At 43.6% G+C, this 24,165-nt stretch overlaps 3 protein-coding genes across 4 annotated transcripts; all 3 read right to left on the bottom strand.

Moving 5' to 3' along the window:
* Positions 1-707: 707 nt before the first annotated feature.
* Positions 708-11,402, bottom strand: cenpi (centromere protein I). Of its 2 annotated transcripts, none has more exons than XM_080007812.1 (20): positions 11,216-11,402; positions 10,656-10,793; positions 10,243-10,361; positions 9,747-9,854; positions 9,239-9,287; positions 7,922-7,968; positions 7,679-7,768; positions 7,458-7,589; positions 7,151-7,294; positions 5,658-5,778; positions 5,152-5,246; positions 4,871-4,988; positions 4,621-4,685; positions 4,327-4,436; positions 3,718-3,853; positions 3,047-3,171; positions 2,511-2,559; positions 1,677-1,892; positions 1,274-1,315; positions 708-1,080 (listed from the first exon to the last, which is right to left on the bottom strand). In XM_080007812.1, exons 1-20 carry the CDS (start codon positions 11,385-11,387, stop codon positions 949-951), a joined length of 2,208 nt encoding a protein of 735 aa, XP_079863938.1. In that variant the 5' UTR covers positions 11,388-11,402; the 3' UTR covers positions 708-948. The 2 variants fall into 2 exon arrangements, with proteins under 2 accessions (XP_079863938.1, XP_079863937.1); XM_080007811.1 differs by having other exon boundaries at positions 1,677-1,895.
* Positions 11,403-13,480: 2,078 nt separating this feature from the next.
* tmem35 (transmembrane protein 35) lies at positions 13,481-16,065 on the bottom strand. Its single transcript, XM_080008545.1, has 2 exons — positions 15,945-16,065; positions 13,481-14,886 (listed from the first exon to the last, which is right to left on the bottom strand). Exons 1-2 carry the CDS (start codon positions 16,062-16,064, stop codon positions 14,521-14,523), a joined length of 486 nt encoding a protein of 161 aa, XP_079864671.1. The 5' UTR covers position 16,065; the 3' UTR covers positions 13,481-14,520.
* Positions 16,066-18,742: 2,677 nt separating this feature from the next.
* arl13a (ADP-ribosylation factor-like 13A) lies at positions 18,743-22,586 on the bottom strand. The gene is made up of 10 exons (XM_080008225.1): positions 22,541-22,586; positions 21,308-21,415; positions 21,121-21,191; positions 20,785-21,037; positions 20,266-20,371; positions 19,759-19,958; positions 19,547-19,655; positions 19,147-19,423; positions 18,930-19,046; positions 18,743-18,821 (listed from the first exon to the last, which is right to left on the bottom strand). Exons 1-10 carry the CDS (start codon positions 22,558-22,560, stop codon positions 18,766-18,768), a joined length of 1,317 nt encoding a protein of 438 aa, XP_079864351.1. The 5' UTR covers positions 22,561-22,586; the 3' UTR covers positions 18,743-18,765.
* Between the last annotated feature and the right edge of the window lie 1,579 nt (positions 22,587-24,165).

Here is a 24,165-nt window from a genome sequence, read left to right on the forward strand (position 1 = left end):
CATCCCTGTCCCCCGTCACAGTGCACAATGAGGAGTTTTGGGACGTGTGTTATTATAACACACACATAGGGGTGAAAAAATAAAAATAAAAAATAAAACAAAACCCTATTAATTCAAATCATTGAGTTGGATGATGGCACTAAGGGCCATTCACGGGTAAATTAAATACTGTACTATACACTGACAAATGTCTTTGTTTATGACCTAGATTAAGGCAAATTGGGCGTCAAGTTTATTTCACACAAGCAAAATACTGCATGTCCTGCAAATGATAGAAATCCCTGGACCGCCTCTGTTGGGTGGGCGGGCAGAAGGACAAAAAAAAAAAAAAAACATCTGTAAAATCTATCTTGATGACCAAAAACTGGAAGAAAAAAAAATTCAACTAGATGACCATAAAGAGTAGCAAATCATGCGTAATGTATGTAAACCAGCAGTCAATTATCGATTAACCAAATGGCTCTCTCAGTTGAGGGAAAATGTTGTTTTGTGAATGTTTGAATAAGTTATAGAATAGGTCGGTAGGTAGGCAGACTAGGTAGTGATGATTTACGTTGCAATGGAGACTCGGACTGGTGCTGTCACAGAGAAACAAAATAATTTTTTTAACCTTACAAAGTTGCATTATAATGTGGTCAAACTCAACAAATAATTTTCATTGGTCGCATCGATGTGTTGAGATTTATTTTTTAGCTATATGCAAGTGGCATGGGAAAAATAGATGCAAGCTGCCAAAAAAAGAAAAAAAAGACGAGAGACAGGAGCTAAAATGAGGCATTTTAAAAACACTGGATAAACACGTCTATGTACATGAACGAAAGTATAGCTCAAATCTCTGGATCTATGTGATATAGGAAACCGAGGGACGTAATATTTACAAAGTCTTTAAAATAAGGATGTGAATGCAATGTTCTTCCTCTCCACCACGTTGGTTCATCACTCGTGGTCCTAGAGCTCGCCGAGGTCCTCGTCGCCGCACGCTGGCGGACACAACCGGATGTTGCTCTGGATGAACTCCCTCAGGCCTTGAAAGCCCTGGGTGAATAAATACTCCAGATACCAGCCCCACGTCTTGGAGGACTGTAAACACATACACGGGGACAGGTTGACCACACGTCTTTAATGCTTTCGACAATCATATGACCACCATGGGGTAAAAAAGGAAAGTCCATGAGATATATATGCTTGACTTCAAACTTGCATGTCAGCAGGTAAAATCATTAAAAAAATAAAAATAAAAAAATGGTGAAAATTAAAAGGAGACCCTCCGTACCTTTATGGAATTGAGGTCCATGTCCTTGCTCCCTGGCCAGCTCTGATAAAGAGGAAACATAAATATTCATGGTCAGCCCAAGTCTCAGTGGAACGTATATCTGGGTGTTGGACGGAACCAAGATGAGGTGTGTGTATTATTCAGCATGATGAAAACTCAAGTCTCGTGCAGCTCCCCATGAATAATAAAACACGCTTCTGTATTAATGGACCTCCTATGAAAGATACATTATTACCACATTTGTCTCCTTGTCTGGCATCAAAGTTTATTAACTGAACTGGACAGGCGGTGTCTCAATCCGTTTTTTTTGTTTTTGTTTTTTAAAACACAGAGTTGGAAATAGAGATCAAACCGAAATCCAATGCAAAACAGTCTGGAGCTCTCCTAAACGCTGTAGACCCACCTTGCGATGAAAGTAGACCGCGTAGCTAAAGAAAGCCGGGTGGTGGATGAAATCAAAGCTGCTCCAGCACTGCGGTACTTTGCTCCTTGTGAGCAGCTCCTCTCTCAGTGCCATGGTCGTGCCCGGCTCAAACATCTTGGAGTTCCACAGGCAGTTGACCATGACGACCAGGTAGTGGTTGAATTCAAGGTATGTCTGTCGGCTTATGTGGAAGGCCTGCTGGAGAGCCCACGGAGGAATGAATGAGAGGGAGCAGAAAGCGAATGTTGAAAATAAAACGAGAGGAGAAAAGTGGGGACGGGGAGCAAAGAGTGTAAATAAGTGGTGAAAAATGACTCCACGTCCACTTCAGCCCTTGTTGTCCATTTCCTCAGAGGCAGCAGGGTTGATGAATTTGCATATTGTTAACTGGCCTTTTATACTTTAGAAAACAATGATGTTGGAATTTAAACCCCAAGCTTATTGGCTGTGTAGAAAATAAATGATGAAAGAAAACCATGATAAATAGTATAATTTCCCCATTTAAGGCTGGGTTGAGGATATGGGATTATGTAGGACTATGTGATGGATAACTTAACGTAACCCTAGTATGTCAAAAACTTGAAACTCTAAAGCGGAAATAAATCAAAACGGCAAATGTTCTTTGAAATGCAGTGAAAATTCAGAATATAAAAAAAAGAATATCAACAAGCCATCAACCTATAATATATACCCTAACTTTGCAAAGAAACAATCTGATGAATTTAAACAATAGATTAAATGTATAATATACTACAAAATTCACCACAATATGGACAAGACACGCATAGTAAGAAATAAAATAATAATATTTACCTCAGTCTGTTTTTCTTGCTTCTTGGCCGAAGTCAAGTTCATCTTGTACCTAAATGGAAATGAAAACAGTCAGTAAGAAACTTTGCTAAATGATGAATAAGAAACCTGTCTGTCAAAGCCTGTGGCAACTTAGATTCACGTGCTGCAACATATTGCGCCTCGTTAGTTTTAAGCCGAGCCACATGTGCCGCTATGGATGCTAAATAAAACGATGTTCTTTTGTCATGCCATGTTCATGTTTAGCATCAGTAACAAACCCATTTCACTTCCCTGCGGGCACAGTCAATTAGTTGACAACGTGGGATGCATGTAATTCCAGCATGGATTTCAAAGCGCGGTTTGACATTCTCCATATGAAGAAGTAGCACTGCCTGGTCTCTCGTTTTCATGAATCATACATGTCTCGTTTTGGCATCAAATATGGATGCATAAACAAACACCATATTATAAGCAGGGGCGTTTTGTAGTCGCCAAAGAACTGGTGTGTGTACGAATCAGGGGCTGTCAGGTCATGAGGGCGTGTTCATGTGGTTCACCTGTTCATGATGTGGGCCAGTCTGTCAACACTGATGGGATCCAGGGCAAACAAGGCCGGGTAGAACACCCCCACCGGCGGCATCACCACCAGGGGAAGGCCATACTTTATGAACATGTCACACACCTTGGGAGAAATACACACATGCAGACATAAAGATGACAACAATAATAAATATTATTTAACAATTTCAAGATTTTTTTATTTGTTGCTGTCATACAGTACATGAATGGTACAGAGACATGATAAAAAAAACTCCAGAGACAAAACAAAGTACGAAAAATAATAATAAAAAGAAATATATATATAATCTATACGAGAGAAGAAAAAAAAGCATATATATATATATATATATATATATATATATATATATATATATATACACACACACATATACACATATACACACACACACACACACACACACACACACACACACGTAAGAAACATCATAAAAGGTACATGAATGCATATGCAGTAATATGCAGTGTCCAATGGGGAAATTTAGAATAAATGCATAAAAATAAATAAATAAATAAATAAACAAACAATAACAATTTTTATACAAAAATAACATGGTTACTTTAATTGTAAAAGTATGTTATTTGGCTATTATGTAAATATGGGACAGCTTTTACAAAGTAAACACATCCACCACTGTCGGTACGTTACCGTCTCATAGAAGTCCAGGACGAAGCTGAGGAACAGGGAGTCGCAGCCCTCAAGCTGGAGGCCCAGCGTGGCGAGACGGCCCACAAAACGCACCAGCTCCATCACGGAATCCATGAACCCCGACAGAGTCATGTTTCTGAGGAGTGACAGAAGCAGAGCCAAGAGTATCTCACACACACACACACACACACACACACACACACACACACACACACACACACACACACACACACACACACACACACACATTATTACTCCCCAAACCACCAGCCATTATCATCAGGGAGGATTCTAGGTGGAAATACTGAGATGGCCAATCAGCAGGTTTGTCCTTGGATCAAAATTTCTTCTTCAGCAGCGCTGCTCTCTAATGCAATCGGCGAAAATAACCAAATCAGCAGAGGTGCGGTAGCAGCTCATTACAATGACCTCCAGAGGACGGACTGAACACCCACTCTGGAGTGAGGTTAAGCTGGCGTTCAGAGTCGCGCACACACCAATAAATCCTTTCCTCACACCTCAAAATCAGAAGGTAACAGCTTCCTTTTGCCCAGGTTTCTAAAGGGCAGTTGGGTGTTAATCCGAGAGGGGATTCGACGCAAGACTCACATGGAGGCGTGGCTGTTGAGGCTGATGTCCAGGCCGTCCTGCAGGGCGTAGACCGAGTGCCAGATCAGCCACTTGAGCAGCATGGTGTTCAGGCACTCCATCAAGCCGCACTGGGTGTGGCGCGCACACAGAGAACGAAAGAGGATTGTCGTTCAGACAGTCAAACTGTGACCGCATGACATTCAACATGGCCGCCCGTGCCGAGCATATTAAATTACAGCGGCCGATTCTCAGCACCGTTTCAAACGATAGACCTTTCTGTGTTCTCGTGAGGAAATCTGCCGTTTCGCCTACCTTGAAAAACAGTGTGGATGTGAAGAACAGCTGCATCAGCGGCTCAAACAGAAGCCTGCTGATACCTGCGGTAGAGGATTACATTTACACCAGTGCAGAATATGGCAAACCAAAATGCGCATGTGGCGACGCCTTCATTACAGCGATCGACAGGTGTGTGACAGGCAGACACAGACACACACACACACACACACCCACCCACCCACCGGGCAGGATGGAGACTGTTGAGAGAGGAAAACTCTGTACTCACAGGAACTGGGCACGACAGGGATGCTGCTCAGCAGGTCTAGGATCTGTGGGCGGAGGAGAGCGCCGTCCCAGACGCTGAGAAACTTGTAGAGGAAAGCTTCCGTGCTGGAGAAACCCTCCTGGGCGGACAAAGGGGACAGAAAAACACATGTGGCGCGAAAAGAAAAAACATTCAACAGCGCCACCCATTGAGGAACAAGGAAAGCCGGCCGAGCCTGAGAGGAACCAACTGGAGCCGAACGAAAGCGGCGAGGACGGATCGGAGAGGGAAAGGGGTCTCACCTGGAGAAAGCACTGTGTGGACAGCAAGCGATCTAAAAACTGTACAGCCTCCTCCAAACTCTGGGAGCCTCCCCCAGCGGCGCAGAACATCAATTCTTGACACAAATATGAAAAAAGGGGGAAAAAAAATAATAAAAAAAATCCATATTTAGAAATCAAAAGGGTGACAGCAACGGAAAGACTACTCATTCGGAATGCCAAACTGCTGCCGCAAGGCATCATTTTGGTATGCCAACCAGATACCGCGTTTGGGTTCATTTGTACGCCAACCTGTGTCATTTTGACCTCGGAAACATCGCTGCATCACTGCGCCGATTGACTTTCAAGTGCTTCCGACTTTTGAGTGTTTTTCCACACTTCCTATGGTGTTTAAAAATAGACGACCAGGGTCTACTGAAGCACATGCTGTGCACTCAAGATTTCGCAAAGTCAAGAAACATATGCAGCGATGGCGGGAAGTCAAAACGACACCGGCGTAGTCGTTTTGTCACCGCCTTCCGCTCTACCTTCGTGGAGAGCATGGCCGAGCCAGAAGTTGAGGCGCAGGAAGGCAGACTCGTCCTGAACACAGTCCAGGTACTGCAGCGCCAGGTTGGAGCCCAGCAGAGAGCCCATCTGAGCAGGCAGCTGGTGCGAGCACAAACAAAAGAGAAGTGAACAATGCACGGGCCACACAAGCACGATGAATAACGATCTAGCGCACAGCACTACACATAATCACAGAGGGAGGGGCGGTTATAGTAGGAGCCTTCTATTGTCAGACATATCTTATCTTGAATTATAGCTGCATTATAACTACCTGCGCTCATACAAAGTTAATCACACTATCTTACGCACACCATCTGGCTCACACACAAGCACGCACACTTCTCTCCTAGAGCGCAAAGCTGATGCCCGTGTTCCATCGCCTCACATCCAGAGATTCACCTATTTAACAATGAGAATTGGCTGCTCGTCATGTCCTTGTTTTCATTGAGTGAGCTTCAAGCCACGACTGTGCAAATGTTTTAATATCCACTAATCCTTGTAAAGGCCGGTATTGGTACATTTCTCAAGACATTCCTGCCAGTCTCTTGTCATGTATGAACAGCTGCCTCCCGAGATGTGGACTTTTAGGAATAAAAATGAATTTTTTTTTAATAATCAGGGAAGACAGATTGATAGCCTTCCAACGATTAAGGAGAAACGTCTGCCTTTGGCACCAGGAGCGCCAAAAAGCAGACGACAGGATCAATAATCCCTCGGCACCGCCTTGACTAAATAGTTTTATCCAGATGATCAACTCTGCATTGCCCGTCCTTCCCAGCCACGGTAGACGAGAGCTCCTCAGCCATTAAAACACTTGACACCATCACCGGCAGAGGCTTATTTTGGCTCTTTGAGTGGTGAAAAGGGGAGGATTTATGTAGCGTAACGCAAAAATGTCCTTACGCTACTTAAAATGATTTATGTGGTTTTATCAGGTCAATGGATCCGTCACACAAACAAACATTTTAAATGGCTGCTCACTTAATTTATCAAGGCCATACCCAGGTACATCTATATTAATCTGCTACTTCACTCAATAGAAGAGGTAAACAAATGCCTGATAAAGTCTGCAAACAAGACAATGGCACAATTAGAAAACAAATGACACACACAGTGCCAATGCAGCAGCTTCATGGCGCGAATCCACTCAACAAATAACAGTCCCACACAGTCTGCAATGGTCTGTGAAAGTAGCTCATAGTGCCGAAGATGGGCCACAGCTGAAATTCTGCGAGCGCTAAACTGCCACCATGTGGTCAGATTGAGGCATCACAAACTGAACGCATTCAGAGCCATGACTTCTATTGACATATTCAGACATTCCGCTTTATTCTACTGCTAAAATGCTACCATACCATTTGTTTCAAAGACAAAATGCCTCAAGACTCTGTGAGAAAGAGAGTACGCTCCTAAAAGGAATAGATAAAGAGATGGTGATAAGTCTGGCTCCAATTGGAAGAGATGAACGCACCTCTATCAGGTGTAGGTTTTCCAGCAGTTGCGGGAAGGTGTGGAGATGCGCCAGAGGAACGACCTTTTTGCCAGGGGCGAGGACGTTCTGCACCTGGACTGGGAATGCGGGTGTCAATGCCGGCACCTGCATGTGGTGGCGCTTCTGCCAGAACACAGTGAGTCAGGTAAGCACATGTTCAAAAAGTAAGACTCAGTCGCTTCCATAACCTGAACTAATTCAGCTGCAAAAGTGAAAATAAAATCTGAAAAATTTGGAAGTTAGAAAAAACAGAAACATGTTATATTCTTAACACAAATGTACCCACCCTTTTCCTGGAGCGGACTCCATCTTTTATCTCCAAGATTAAACTAATTCCAGAGGCAACCTGGGCACCATTGTTCTTTTGGACAGCGATTAACGCAGACTTCCATAGGGAATTGTGGTTCCTGAAACCAGCCTGCAACAGAAGAGAGGGTATTCGTCCACTAAAAAGTTTACAAAGGTCGAGAAAATGTCTTGAGCACGAACTGAAGTCTTTTTACAAACCCTCATTCGTGATGGGAGAGAGAGAGTCACCAACTCTGGACAAAACACTTTGTAGAGTGACAACAAGTGCAAGAGGAATGGTTGCTTTCCCTGTAGGAGAAAGAACAAAATATTAACTTGCATTACTTACAAAGCACTGCTGCTCTTTTCTCAAGAACAAAGGTAAGAACTGTTTAGAATGTCTTGTGAATGATGCCCAATAAGCCTGTCTGGAATTTTAAAATTAAAACGAGGCACATTTACCAGTTTGGACTGCAATTCCAGCAGCTTCCTGACTCTGAAGAGACGCACTATGACCAATAAATAGAGAGAAAGTAAAAAAGTGAATGTTAAATAATTAGTTTAGTAGCATGTTTCAGATTTGAAGCAGTGCTGAAGGATTTTGGAGGGCAATTGCTGCATCATGCCAACTATTCTATTTTGTAGCAATAAGCCGTTGTTCTACTCGAGTCTTTTGGCTTTGCATAAAAATAGGATTTGGTGGCTGTCAGTCTTGCTCCCGCTGCGTGGTTTCTCTGTGGCGCCCCCGGTGGTGGAGGGCCCACACATTTGGCTATCTGCATGGGTGGGCGCTCAGGAGTTGTGGCTGGGTGGGGCGTCTGGCCGGTTTGGGTATGGCGGGCCTCGGGCCGCCTTTTAAGCGGGGGGTTGGGGCCCGGTCGGGCCGAGCGAGGTGTCGGCCTGTTGATGCGGGGCCTGGCCCCGGGCCTGTGGTCAGTGCAGGGTTATGCTCTTCGGGCCCGTGCGTTGGTGTTGTTCCACGGGCTCCCGGCTTTTCTGGGGGCTGGGGAAGGTCTTCTGTAGCTGCAGGGCGGGATCCTCGGGGCTTTCCTGCGATAGTGGAGTGTCTATACCACTGCAGGGCCTTTTCCGCTGCTTGGGGGCGCTACGATATAATTCCAACATTCATACACCACAACTAATTGGGACAACTCTCACACACACACACACACACACACACACACACACACACACACACACACACACACACACACACACACACACACACACACACACACACACACACACACACACACACACACACACACACTTTCCTCCCTCATTTACGTGTCGAATATCTGTTCCAATTTTCCTGGACTTTATTAACCATTTTGTCGATACATGTTGTCGTCTGATCTTTCTATGTTTATGATTTTCCAGGTACATGTTGTTTGGTTCAATGTTTATTTGTCTCACCCGTGGTGATGATGATTAGTTGTTTATAGACCAAAACATGGTATGATCATTCTCCAAAGAGGGGGATTGGTGGGGGTTTGTGTAACAAAAAAAAGCTGTGCTCTTGTCATACCACAGGCAGTTGTTGCAGGAGTTCTTGATGATTAAATGAATAAAGAGTTGCATGGCAGGCTGAGAAGTTGAACTACATCTGCAGACTAACTCTGTCCTAGATGCAGTGGCATACAAATACTGTGTGTACAGACATACACTGTGTTGTCTGTCCAGCATGCTGACAGCACAGGTTAAAAAAATGAAATAAAAAAATAAATACTGGGAAAGCTGTTTTTGAACTGATTTTCAGAATGTTTGAATTGTACTTACCACATTCCTTTCTTGTCAAAAGGTAGAGCAGATGGCAGATATATGGACACTGGAAAGTAAGCAACACCATTAGGTGACAAAGGCTATGCTTCTATGCCTATCTGAATTAAAGACCAAGGATGTGAAAAACAGAACAAGGAAGTGAATGTTTATGGCTGTGGTCCACTCAAAATAGATCTGCGACCCACCAGATCTGGATCTGGATCAGGGCCCACCACTGGCATATATTATATTATTCATCATGCATATTGCATATTTCAGATTAGTCCTTGTACGGCATGAATATAATGAATATATTTGTTTCCGTCCCTTTTTGGTATTTCAGACCACACAAACAACTATGTTTACAGTGTTGCAACCTTTTCAAGCTAGTTCGATTCTCTGGCTGAAATGATTCAAAGTGAAGGAACACTACTTTTGACTAGTCTAAAATAATGGAGAGGTACTGCTTAGCCAGCTCACAATATTGTATAGAGACAAGATAACACCAAGAATGTATTTTACTCACAAGATTTTCCTGAGTCACAAAGCTGAAGATGAATCCGTAGATCGCTCGAATCTGATCCTTAGCGTCAATCATGTCAAAAACAGTGAGGACCCACTTTATGAAAAGAACCTGGGAGGAATGCAACAGTTTTAATAATTGCCAAACACACAGTTCACACACTCACTTATATCTATCCATCTTATCTTCAGCTTGTATATTGTACACTCACTCAATCACTTCAACTAAATTGTTAACACAACAGGAATGCATCCGTCAGACTATTTTGAAAATTACGTTTAATTGAAGATTATTCATATTTTCTGTTCTCTGTGGAATGCATTACAAGTAACCCATGTACAGTGAAGAATTTGGCACAAGCAAATATAGATTAATAGTAAACACAAGAAGTGATAAAGTAACAGTAGACAAAGCCTGTCAAAGATCACAACTCATTTCAAACAAAATAAAATATTACACACATGCATGCAGTGTTTGAATGTTGTTAGTATTTGCTTACCTGTGTACTGATGGGTATTTTGCCAACACACAGCCAAACCAGTGCACGGACCACGGCCTCCTGTGGCACCAAAGCGGCAGGGATCAGACACTTCAGCACTCGCACACATAGACCAGATCCTAATCGGAGAATGCATAAAGAATAACACCATTAAAAGTGAAACAATGGCAAGAACATCACATTACACATAAAAGATAGGGAGATAAAATCCCAGATACAAATGTCTAATAGCAAGAGTTATATCTAACATGTCACATGTTAAAGTGAACAAAAGTTACTTCATGTTGTTGTCATGCCCCAACACATGGAAGTATGTTAAATATTTTTCTATCATAATTTTCAATGCGTTCCACCCAGTCTATGCTTGGTACTTCTCATACAAATGTCGTCAGCAAACATGGTCAGTATCATACCCATACGGAGGCTCATGGCGAACTCCAACATAATAGAGATGGCTTCTGCTGAAAGTCCTTTGCTGTGGGCCATCTTCTCAACCAGCAGAAGGTGCCTCTCCACCTCATCGTTCCCCTGCACAGGGGTACCTTCTGCAACTAGAAAAGGAACAAAAGATGAGTGAGTACAGAAGACAAAAACAATGAATTACACAACTGATGACTATAATAAAAGACAACGAATCACTTATGTTTAGATATAAAGTTAGAAACTGTTATGTTTGAGTTTTAGGTTAGAAATGGTTGTGTTTGGGAATGTGGTTAGAGATAGTAATTTTAGGTTCAAACTGTTATGTGTGGGTAATGTCAGAAATCCAGGTAGTAGCTAGAGGCCAGCGCGCATGCGCCAGGTGACGAAAACACAGGGTTTCCTTCTCCACGAGCAGGTAGGAAAGGATATGTCCAACTGCCCAAACAATGTTAAAATAAGTGCCCGATAACAAGCATAAACAGTTTTATTTGGGCTAAAGCAGACGGTCCAACAGATCGATTGAAATCAGCTGCGGTGGGACGTGGCCTACCATCAGTGAAGTACTTCAGCGCAACAACAAATGGCTCCTCCGCCTCGTTCCTTTTTCTTTCGTTCTCCGCAACTCGCAGACTTCTGTAAATGCTCCGATGTATGACCGACTGGTCACTTGTAGACGACGACTCCAGATCGGGTGGTCTGGAGAGGTTGGGCGCGGCTGCCATCGCTACATTTCTAAATCGAAACAACACCCCGGCGTCTTCTCTCCGCGGCCATTCAAATGAAAATTAAATATTCCGCGCGACCGTTTGTATTGCGCCGGCGCAGTGCGCGCCTTCCGCCGCCCATTCCCGCACTGCCCCCTGGGTGTTGTAGTCCGATATAAGCCCCCGCGCCGCACTGCATACATAACGGACCGTTATTTAAGTCAATATTAAATAAATGCGATAAATATGTGCTGCGTTTCACGAAACCCCGACAACTATAATCGGCCACAGAAGGCGTTTTCGCACCGCAGACAGTTCGGAGGAGCTTTGGTGGGGACCGACCCTTTCTTTCGTGTCCGCACTGCGTGATCCAGGGTCGGTTGTAACTGTTGAAACCCCGTTTTGGAAGGACATCTCAGCCAAACGACACAAGAGGAACATTCGGTGACGTAGGATTGGCCCAGAAGTAAGTCCAGAAACACGTGAAAAATAATCATATTTTTCACGTGTTTCTGGACTTACTTCTTACTTCTTACTTACTTCTAAAAATAAACGTGTCTTTATTTATACACAATTTATTTCCAAAACATTAAATATACGTAAATTAAAAACAAAAAACAGCGTCCCTCCGCCCCGACCTCGCAGAGGACGAGGCGGACGCCGAGCGACCCTCGATCGCGACAGGTTTTCCTCAGCGCGATCGGAACAAGTGGCCTCGCCAGTCAGTAAAGGATTGGACAGAACATCTATCTCTAGAGGTTGGTCACACTCGTGTTGAAGAAAAGACCAAACAAATCTCAGGAAACCTTTAAAAAAAAAAGTTACGAAACAACGAGTGGGAAAAACTGCGGCGTTCAATGTAAACTCAGAAAATTGTAGCTCGTGCTGCGTTTCACAGAACCGGGAAAACTGTAACGTGTACCTAACACGTCCAAATTGGAACCGCTGTATTGCTGCCTGCAGCTATGTGTCATATTATAAATTGTAATTTTTAACCCATGTGACCACGTTGAGTCGAATCCACTGAAACGTTTTGCATGTGAGCGATCCGTTCAAGATCCAGCGAGCCGTCGGAAAAATAGAAGCCGTGCAATGGTTCAATTACTCTCATACGTTGATGTCTGGTTGAAATAGAAATGCTTCATACATAATGCCATGAAAGTTGGATTTGTGAAATGACATGGACGTAACTAAATAATGTTTATACGTTCAGTATATTTCGCTGCATTACACAAAAAACACAAAATGTAACGTGCCAACAACGTGCAAAGAACAAATAAACTGGACCCTGTATATTGCTGCCTGCAGCTATATTTATTATTATTATTCTCCTTGACATGTTTCGGGTTAAAAGTTTCTGGTGCACGGCAACCGCCGAAACCAGACGTTTCGGGCGTTTCAGACATCTTGTGGTGGCAAAGTATTCATCACTATGTGGAGTTATAACATTATCACATTATCTAGAATAAATGACAGTGAAAGTGAATATGTATCTATTGTTTTCGTGTTATGAAATAATTGTATTGTTTGTGTGTTTTCGTGTTCCGGATGCCAAAGAGAAGCCAAAAGTCTAAGACAAGAAAGAAGCAGTGGGCAGAACGTCCACCCTGTGTTTAATGTGAACTTGGACATTTGTAATTGGTATCATATGGAAATGATGCTGCGTTTCATGGGAACTCGGAAAACTGTAATTCATAACCGTGTGTCTTGCTGGCTTTAGCTATATTTATTTTTTTCTCCTTTTCTCCCAGACTTTTAATCTTGATTTTTTATTTTTTTTTAATGCTGGTGGTCTGAACTGAAGTACAGCAAACCTCACCAGAAGGAATTCCTAGTATATGTAAATGTACCTTGCGAAAATAAAACAATTCTGATCCTGATGGAGATGGAAGCGCAACCACATTGTGCGCCGTGACCTCACTCTTACAGTTGCACATCTACATGTTTTAGTCAAAGACTAATTTGCAGTTTTGTATCCAAAGCAAAATGGAAAATATACGACATAGTCGGTCGCCCGTCTCTTCCACAATTCTTTATTTTACTTATTTCAATTTAAAGAAACACTGAATCTTGAAACAAAGTCACATGAATCTTCACTGAGACATAAAAAAAAGAATGGCTTTCAAAAAACCAAATTCGACAACTTGGAAATTTAAACCAGACACTTGGAACGTTTGACAGTAAATCATAATCAGTAATTTTAATCATAATCATTAACCATTGTGAAAGGCAAAATCCAATTTCTTGGGCCTGGATAAAATAGTCAACATCAACGGACAACCAATGCAGCACCTGCTGTCCTTCACAGCTACAAAAATGTCACCCAACCATTCAAATTGAAATGAGCTGGACGGTTTTTGATGCATTCATCAGCATTTTTGATGAGGGACTTCAGGCAGGTGTGGGGTTTCTCGCATTGACATGCGTCACTGTTTGTGCCTGGGAGGATTTTCTTTTTTTGAATATGTTCTTAAACTACTTTTCTAATGCTGAAAAAAAAAAAAAAAAAAATTCAAGATAGATGTCTAACAAATGTGTTTGTCCTATGAGTTTGTTTTAACGGTGACTATTTTGGTTTTGTATTATATTGTATTTAAGTCATGTATTCAAGGATAAAATCAACATGCTTGATTTTTGGAAAGAAATGGAATTCATTCATCACCACAGTTTTTCTACCTACAGTGTTACAAATACTAAACTGAAATAGCTATAAATATTCATTCATGAAGAAAAGACAGCATTCTCAAATTAACTCGTACCCAAACTAAAGTCAACATTATTGTCGTAAAAAAAAAAAAATCAAAGTACATACAACACCTCTAGTTGTGAAATAAATGAGGACAATACAAAAAGGATTCAACAAAGTGTGACGATAAAACACACTCATTACAGTTTCCACAAATACAGTATGGTTGTCCATTGTTATGGATTGGAATAATGGGACGAGAGTATTCTGTTTCACGATTAGAGTGTGCAGGAAAGTTGGTGAGTGGAACCAGTTGCCAGGCAGCCGACAGGACTGCACAAGGGGAGGTGTGTGAGAACCATCATTCTTGTATCTGTGACCGCTTCCCCGATCAGAATCCCTACGATCCAAAGAGAAGCCCAACGTCCCCCTTCACTGTGGCTCTGCCAAGGGTGGAGCTTAACATTAGGACTGCTTGACCTTGTTCTTTTCCTGGTCGTTGACGTGCGGTTCTTCTCGGCTTTCCTCCCTCTCGGGCCGGTCGTCGCTCTGGCGCGCAATGAGAAGTCGGCAGGTGAGGAGGATCCCGAAGACTAACGCGTGGGCATAGCGTTTCAGGGGGTCTCCCACTAGCTGGTGGAAGAACAGCACCGCCAGCATCACCAGCAGCAGCAAGAAGTTGGCCACATCCTTCGGTCTGCCCGGGACCAGGGTCAGAACTATGCCGCAGCCCACCTCCAGGGAGCCGATGATCTTGCGAAGCAACACCGAGCTGATGCCAATCTTTTTTAAGCCGGGCAAAGCTTTGGCGTAGCTTTTGTACGCCCTTTTCTGAAAAGCAGAACAGAGGGGACATTCCAATCACATGTATAACATACGGCACACATACAACAGCCTTTTCCAATGTAGGACTATTAGGATCATTTCAAGAGCCAGTATTCTTTCAGACCCAGCGAGCGAGCGCCATCTCCGGAAGATAGTGTTACGCATGGCATATTCTTACAGTATGTCAACACATTGTACATCCAAACAGCCTGTTACAGCTGTGCACAGTGCATGTATGGGCCTAGGGTGGGAATATCTTAAATTGGCACGAAATAAATGTGCATCTTATTTATTATGTTATAAAAATCCTATATAGTATAGTATAGTATATATAGTTATAAATCCTATATTTACAGTATAAAAATTCTAAATAATAAATATTTTTATAACAAATATACACGCATATTTTTAAAAAATAGGTGTATATATTTATTATGTTATGAAAAAATATATAAGTCCTTATGTCATAATACCAGCCATCAGTAAAATGTTCAACCTCAGCATCGACAGGTGCATGTGAGAATTTGCTCGAATCTATGGGGTCGGCGCCTCTGCGCATGCGCCCTAGCGCATTACAACAGCCTTGGCGTAAATTAGAAACGACGCCTTCGTTTCAACCCCAGACGGACTTCTCGGAGAGCCGGTTGAACGCCGGTTGAACGCCGGTTGAACGCCGGTTGAACGCCGGTTGAACGCCGGTTGAACGCCGCTTTCACGCCGCTTTCACGCCGGCGGCCAAACCACCGCTGCCGCAGGGGACGCGCGCGACACGGGACGGAGAGAGGCCCGTGCGCCGGTTCACTCTGCTGCATGAGACCGATCGGCGCAAAATGTCCATTTGCAGGAACGAGAGAATGGGCGCACATCTCCTGCCCGACGGCACCTCCGGATCGGAATGACCCGCAGAGACGGACGTCGAGGCGGGCCAACCACGCAACGTCGCGCTGCATTTCGGACAACGGACCCCGGCGCGTCCCCAACGCAGGACAATGGCCCAGATCTGCTGGTTACCCCCCCACCACCACCACCACCACCACCACCTCCTCCCCGCCCGCCTTGCTCACCATTTCACTGTACGCGTCCTTGCTGAGTCTCGGGGTGAGCTTGATAGTCCCCATGAAAACGAAAAACAGACCCAGCGCGAACGAAAGGGCCACGATGGTGATAGTCCTCGGTGAAGCCATCTTCCGCGTCCCCCACCGCGCGAGTCGCAGCCGCCGAAGGATGCGCGAGGGGGCGGGGCTTCCGGACGCGGCGGGGGGGCGGGGCTTCCGGACGCGGCGGGGGGGCGGGGCTTCGGGGCGAGCGACGAAGATGGCGGCGGCGGCGGCGGCGGCGGGGGGGGGGGGGGACGGGGGGACGGGCGGGAGGGCGAATAACGCGTCGACGTGTCACTCTTTGACGCGTCGACGCGGCGGGTTTTCGACATGTGACGCCATCGACGACGTTAACGCGTAGAATGAAAAAAAAAACGACGCGTTTTAAGAAACCGACGTGTTCGCGGGTCGATTTTCGACGCTGTTGACGCGTCGTGTAAAAACGTCACAGCCGCACGTTCCAGTTGTTCCAGTCTTATTTCCCGTCATTCCTCCTCCATCCCGTCCTTCGTGCCATTTATTTTTCATTTCTGTTTATACTTGTAACCTCAGCCTTGCTATATTTTACTATAACACTTATTTATTTTCCTTCAATCTGTGTGTATTTAATCCCTGTTGCCATACTTGTTTCTATTTTTCCCCTTTTTCCATATTTATTTGACAGCTCATTTCCATCCACAGCAATATGTGCATCCACCCACATGGATTTCATTTCTGTTCCCGCCTCGACATTCTCAATATTGTTTGAACTATGTTACGCTATGTTTTTAATACTTGTTAGCGCCATTGCTTTATCTTCTTCTATCCGGCGTAGAACTCGTAGAATAGCTTTTTTTTTATTATTTTTTTTTTTTTGGCTTTTGCTGTTCCCGCCCACTGCTGTAGCCACAAGCCAAAATATGAAGTCCTGGCTCACATTGATGCTTTTAGTTCAACTTTATCATGACGATGCTGTTTACCCCATTCAATAGGGAAAACAAATCATTTCCGAAAATCGGTGTCTGCCTGTAATGTCACCAGCGGTACATTGTACATTCACATGCTTCTTCCATCAATTGATGATCCTGTCATGTTTTGGTGTGTGTTTAGAGGAGGATACATATGCATTATAATATTTTTTCAGCGGAAAGGGAAATTTGATTTTTTTTTAAATAGATTCAATTTCCTGGGACTGACTGGGATGGTACAGATGAGGTAAATGATTACAGGCGGTGGGCGCAGCGCTCTACTCCACAATGTCATGGAGAGATTTTGTCCGAAATCCTCTCCGCTCAATGCATACAAAACAAATGAGTCCATAGTGGGCTACTGATGGACAGGACCCTGAATCCTGAGAAGTGGACCCGGATGTCACGGAGGTCATGGAGGTGACCTCCTTCACTCACTTTCTCAGGGATACGCACGAGCTTCAGCCCAGCGACTGATATGAAGGGGTGAGATTTGTCAGTGGCTAGTAGAGGGGAGGATCATGTATTGAAACATTTATGGCCCATTGCCATATTTGGCAGGGGGAAGGTTGGGTGAGAATAGTGATATAGGGTCATGTCCTCAGTATGAATTTCATTCATAATAATTTACCGTGTACCGTGTAATTTACTGTGTACCTATCAGCCACCCATCACCTCTGGTCGGGGTTCAAGGGTAAATATTTCAGTCTAGGGTCCACTGAAATCTCTCAAACTTACAAGACCTTTCCAAAAGTGTGTTTGGTTTTGTTCAACGACAAAGTTGAAAAATAAACAATCCTGCCATGGCTGTGAGGTTCCAAGTGTGTATTCCAAGTCCAGCCACCTTCTAAATGGAATAAAATCAGATTTTTGTTTTTATTTAATATTTTTTAAGTTTTTTTTGTGTGTGTGTGTGTGTATATATAATTATTTGTATATTTTTGTTTATTTATTTATCTAATTTAATAAATATTAAATAAATACTATTTTTAATGGATTTCTTTAACTAAAAGTAAAGTAAGTAAAAGTATTTATTTTATATTTATTAAATGAGATAAATCAATGTACAAAAATTTGCAAATAATTTTGTTCCGGACCAGTGCAACTATTTTGAGAACCCAAAGGTGGCTGCCAATCCCTGCTACAGGCTTCTGTAGAAATAAAATGCATGCTCCCGCAAAACGGCTATAGCTAATAAATATGGAATAAAATTGCCAGTTCTTACTTTGTGAGTGCTTAATATATAGGAGAGCATCAGATATAACCTTGATAAAGTAAAACTGGAAAAAAAGTATTGAAATAGTTTAAAAATGATATGAAACAATTAGGCAGGCACTGCATGATTATCATGGAAAAGCCCAATTTATTAAAGAAAGGAATACGTTTAAATATGGCCCGCACCTTTCCTTTTACTAACAATTCATAGAAATGCCATTGCCGGTAGGTTTTTATTAAATATGTAAATCTGACAGTACATAACAAAAGTAATTCAAAACTTCCCTTTCAAGCAAATACCATACAACATATCAATAGGCTCTTCGAGTGGTTTCGCGTACATACAAAATAATATAAAACATGGTCTCTGCTTATGTGTTCTTTTCGTCATTTTATAATTTGCAGTCAAACGACAACATTATCATATCACAATAACATGCATTTTGGTGATCAAATATGGACTATCCCCGGCTTTACAACGCAAATACCGTTTTTTCCAAAGGTGGAGGGATCGTGTGTGCAGTGGGGGTGTGTGCGGAAGGATGAAGGATGGACTCTTTGCAGAGTGATCCATTAGAACCACGGTTCAGCCCAAGCCCGGGGGGCCCGATCCTCGCCCGCGGGTCTCACCGGCCCTGATCCTGCCTCTCCTTCAGGGCCAGAATCGCTTTCCTGTAAAGATCTGGCGGGAGACAGGTTTCGTCGTGTTAGAACTCGGGTTCCACCGCGGCGTTTACGGCACTACGGCGTGGGATCGCTGCGGGGGATGGAACAAGCAGGCGGGGCTCACCCAAGGTGGCGGTCAGGTCGACTGGCTGCGAGTAGGACCCGGGCCCCTCCTCCGTGTTGATCTTGTTCTTCCGTTTCGCTTTCACCACTTTCTTCTTTTTTCTCCTTTCACCTTTCGCTGTGTCACAGCATGAGGGAGACGTTTCATTTCTCCTCGGGAAAATGAAATTCCCATTCCAATTTTTCATTTTCTCGACGTAGGGAGGAAACGTAATTACCTTTGACGGCTTTTTCTTCGTTCTCATTGTCATCGCCGGGTGGCTCTAGCACGCCCGGCCTCTCCTCTTTGACCCTTTTCCTGCGTTTTGTTTTTCCTCGTTTCGGAGGAATCAGGGCACTGCTGGCTTTATCTTTCTGCACCGACGCCTCCTGCTCTCCCTCGTTGCTGTCGCGCTCGTCCTCCCGCTCCTTCCCTCCTTCGGGGCCCACGTCGTCGTCCTTGATTTCCACCTGCTTCCTTTTCGTTTTCCTCAGCTTCTTCTTCAACCTGTTTTCCTGTGAGAGGAAAAAAAAAGTGTCTGCAGCATTTGTGGATGAGTATTTCAAGTATTTCTCTGGGTTTTTATTTGTTGGATTAATCTCCTCTGACTTTATGAAACACGGGAGGTTTTATCTTACCTTCTGCAGGATGTTTCGGATGGGTTGCAGTTTGCCTCCGGTCTTGGTTTCGTTCTCCTTCTCTTGTGGTCGGTGCACCCGGCGAAGCTCGGACCGGCCGGAGGGCCTCCTGCCGGGAGAAAACGACCCGCGTGAAAATTCTCCCCGACCTTTACTACCCGTTCCGAATAAAAGAAAATACATTTCTAAACCAACGGGAAGAACCCTCCCACCTCTCTTTTGTTTTCCTGCGCCCCTTGTCTGCTTTCCTCGGCTTTTCCTTCTCCTCCGGCGCCAGAGGCCTTCGGTCCTCAGCCACTCGGGCGCAGAGCTCTGGGTATTCCAGGCCCACGGCTCGGAGCAGCCAGCGCAGGCCCCGCAGGGCCCTCCTGTCCGACCAGCGCCGCTGGTCCAACGAGGCCGAGCAGGGCTCCTGAAGTGTGGGAATATCACTTTTGACTTCTCCGGTGTATCCTCATCTGTTTAACCTCTTAATTATTCCATATTTATTCCAGCGTCTTTGCATTCTGCACTATTGCACTATTGCCTTCCTGCTACAATTTCACTGTGTATGTGTATTTATATATATGTATGTATATACTGTATTTGTACATTGAGAGAGAGGCTAAAAACTGGAGTCAAATTCCTTGTATGTATTTGTACATACGTGGTTGTTTGATAGGTATTGCTATTTAAATGTACTGAATTTCCATGTTTAGGTTTTTCGGAGCGGCACTTACGACATGGCACAGAGAGCGGCTCTGGTTGACCAGCTTCTCCAATGAAAGGACCTCGATCAGCTCACTTCCCAGCACGGCGTTCATCTTGTCCTGTTTGTTTGCCAATCTAAAACGGTAATAATAGGCTTCAGTGGTGGAGTGTGGTCGCAGTCACAAACTGACCCTCCATCTTTCAAATAATTATTAGTTTCTCTCAGTGGCCACCAGAGGCCCTTCACGTGATGTCTGTAATGTAGATCCTTAAAACGTCATTAATTCAGTTTTACAAATATAAGACCGTAGAAGTCCTTAAATAGCCTTAAACTTGTCATCATAAAAATTAAGTCAGATTTATCCATTTATTTATCTTTGTCCAGATTTCTTCTGCGTCAGCGTCAACATCATGAAACCCTATGGTGAGCCTATTTAGGCTTATATTTCAGAGACGATTTGTTAAAATCAAAAATGTTGTCAAAAAAGATCTAAAAAAGGTATTATATTGAATTCTCTAATACCTGCGGACACCCAGGTTTCACTCACACTAAAATGGGCTTTCCAGCCACCCGCGGCTGCTTCAACATGTCGGCCAGGAGCTCCTTGACCTCCTTCATCCTTGGCCTGTCGCTGGAGTCTACGACGAAGATGATGCCGTGGACCTCCCCGTAGTGCTCCCTCCAAAACCCCCGAAACTCCGGCGCTCCGCCCAAATCCAGCAAGGTCACCAAGTAGTTCTCCACCTTCAGCTCAGAACGAACACAGCCAGGGGTAGGCCCCGCCTCTAAGCTGGAGGGAACTGACATGGGCAGAGTTTTCAAAATGACCGTTTGTTAACTCATGTTTTTGAGGGAGATATGACAGGAATTGTTGGTATTTTACCTCTCAGCATCCCTCTGACGGAGGATGTTTTTCCTGCCTTGTCAAGACCAACCACCAGAATTGTCACTTTCCTGTGGTGAAGTGCACAAAGCAATGTGTTTGTAAATGTATTTCATGCCCTTAATCACAGCAATAACATTCATTTATTTAGCGTCGTCCGTTGTTTGTCTGAAGCGCTTATTCTCACATGATGGGTTCCTGGATTTTGGCGACCCAGCTGCAGCAGTTGCTCATGAGGTTGAACATGTTGAGGGGATTTGAGCTGGGTGGCCACCATTTTCTCTGGAGCCTGTATCTGGGAACAGGTAGAAGAGATTCATATTAGACGCAGGCACACTCGAAAGTAGGTGTGTGTGTGTGTGTGTGTGTGTGTGTGTGCGCTTTTGTGTCTCCAATGGGTTTAGGAGGAGACCTTGACAGATGGTCACTGGAGGCAATCCACTGAATGTGAATTATTCACCTGAGAACCTTAAATTAGCCCGCTTGCTGAATATCTAAGCATTTCCATTTTAATATGACACTGTATCTCCTTCCTTGTTTAACCGGTAAATGGGACCAATGCTTTGTTGACACCCCTCCAGGTATGTCTGAGGTGACAGTCTGACCATGTACGAAGGAAAATCCGGCCTCTCAGCCCTTTGCCAAGACATCTGCCTGGGATCGGTAATCTGCTAAAGCCCCCTGAGAAACAGTTAAGAATGGCCTGCTTCTGTACTGTTGTGGACAAGCTGACCCCGTTTCTGTTTTGACACGGCAGACGAGCCGGTGCCTATGCGATGCCGCGTCTGTACATGAGCATGGTAGCAAAGTTATATTTCCCCTGGTTGATTTGGGTTATTTTTAAGCACAAATGGCAAAAAAAAAATCTGATTCTGTCAAAGAATGCTTTTTTTATTTTTTTATCATTGCGGCTCACGTGTTGTGAACAACCCATGTGAGCAACATCACTTCACAAAAAGTTGCCACTTACACACGTAAAACGAGAAATTGTGGTTAAAAATACCCAGACTATGCATTAAAACAATGCATTTGAAACCATATGGGATTAAAATGTTTGCTTGGTCACTCAAAGTATAATGTATTTGATTTCCATTAAAATAAAAAAAAGCTTAACAGTATGAAAAATGGAGAATTAGAAAAAAATTGAATAAAATAGAATTTTAAAAAGTGAAGTAAAAATACATGTATATTTGACAAATAAAATTGTCAAATATGTACAAATAGACCCCCAAATAATTGACAGATATATAAACATATACAAAATGTGATTGGTATGTATAAATTATTGGTATGTGTATATAGGGTATACATTATAAATATGAATTATTACTATGTGCTTATTTAGCAAGATGAAACAAATATACATTTTTAATTGCTGAATATAACTAGGATGATTTGAGATAAAAAAGGAAATACTTACAGGAGGATATCTATATCCATGCATTTGTTCGGAGGGACCTCTCCACTGTCATCTTGTGCAAACTGTACAACTAATGAGGCTCAAACTAAGCTGTTGGTCACCTCATGTGGGAGGTGCGATCCGGTAAACACAGCACTGGCATCAGGGCCAATCCCAGAGGCCCTCGCAGCAGTTTCCAAGCCCATCGGTCAGCGTTGTGCTTTTTTTTTTTTTTTTATCAACCAGAAATAAGGTTGGGCAGGACCATAGGGGCTAAAGGAGGCCTGGTGGGGCAACCTGTGACGCGTCGGGATCTCCCATGCTGTTTGTTGTCGGAAAGGTGTGTACCCTCCAGGAGATCTGGTGGATTGAGCTGTGCTATTTCAGACAGACACACACACACACACACACACACACACACACACACACACACACACACACCTTAATCTGAATAGATTATAGTAAAAATAAAATAAAGCTCTGGCATATTGGTCTCTCCGAGGGTGGGGATTGGAAATAATAACTCATTTCAGAAACAAATGTGTAAATACTAAAACGTTTTAAAATTCAACCAAGTAACCATAGTCAGTCAGTTAAAAACAGATTTTTCCGGTGTGTACACTGTCTGGAGGTTATAGACTGGTTCAACTATGTTAAAAAAAATCCATAGGGGTCTAAAACCTGAGATCGTGCGGCAATTAATGCTATGGCACTAGATCAGAATTTGAAATTCATTTATCGGGCAGTTAACGCTTTTATTAGTATCATGACTTGTAATTACGTTTGCATACGTTGGAACTAATTCATTTCAGTTTGGCATGGTAGTTACTCAGGTTGGCCGCTAGATGGCCTCGTTTTGAGGATTTGTTTCTGTTGCTCTCGATTCATAACCAAGCCGAAACGACCACACGTCTGCCCTCCAAACAAGTCAAGTCACACACGACAATGAGAAAAGTTCAAAGTGAAATCGCAGGACGATGTTGATGAATGCTGTATATGAGAAATGCAATAGAAGAATTGGCGCCAAGCCTGAGGATAGAACAAGGCACCGGGGTCGCGAAAACCCGCGTGGGTTCACTTGAGATGTGGGACGTTTCTAAGACTGGTATACTGATATGTTTTCAGTATGTTTAATTGCATTACGTTTGAAATGTCATTATTTCCAAATTTCCATCCAATCCATTTGGAGCTCCTCCATGCGCTATGATGCAAAAGTTTCCTATGTGATCCTCAAGTCAACATGACTCTGTTGCCCTATATGCGATGCGGAATTTGGACCGTCACTTTGAACAATAATTAAAGTACAATAAGGACCGTTCTTACTTAGCCTCAGTCTGGTGACAGGCCAGATTGCACTCTAATTGCCGGATTTGGGGACCTTAAAAATGGGGTCATGGACCAAAAAAGGTCTTAAGCTTAACAAATATTTGTGGAAAGCTTTCAGTTACAGGGGCGAAAAACAACCTTTTTTTTTTAAATTTACCTGATGAAGTCATTATTTGGGTGTCCAGTCAGCCGTGAGCCTTATCTGCTGACTGGACAGATCAGAGACTCTGACATCCGCCGTGTGTCGGAGCAGCTGAACACACACGCACACGCGCACGCACGCACACACACACACACACACACACACACACACACACTTA

This window comes from Zeus faber (genome assembly GCF_960531495.2).
Source record: "Zeus faber genome assembly, chromosome: 10".
Lineage (NCBI taxonomy): Eukaryota > Metazoa > Chordata > Actinopteri > Zeiformes > Zeidae > Zeus > Zeus faber.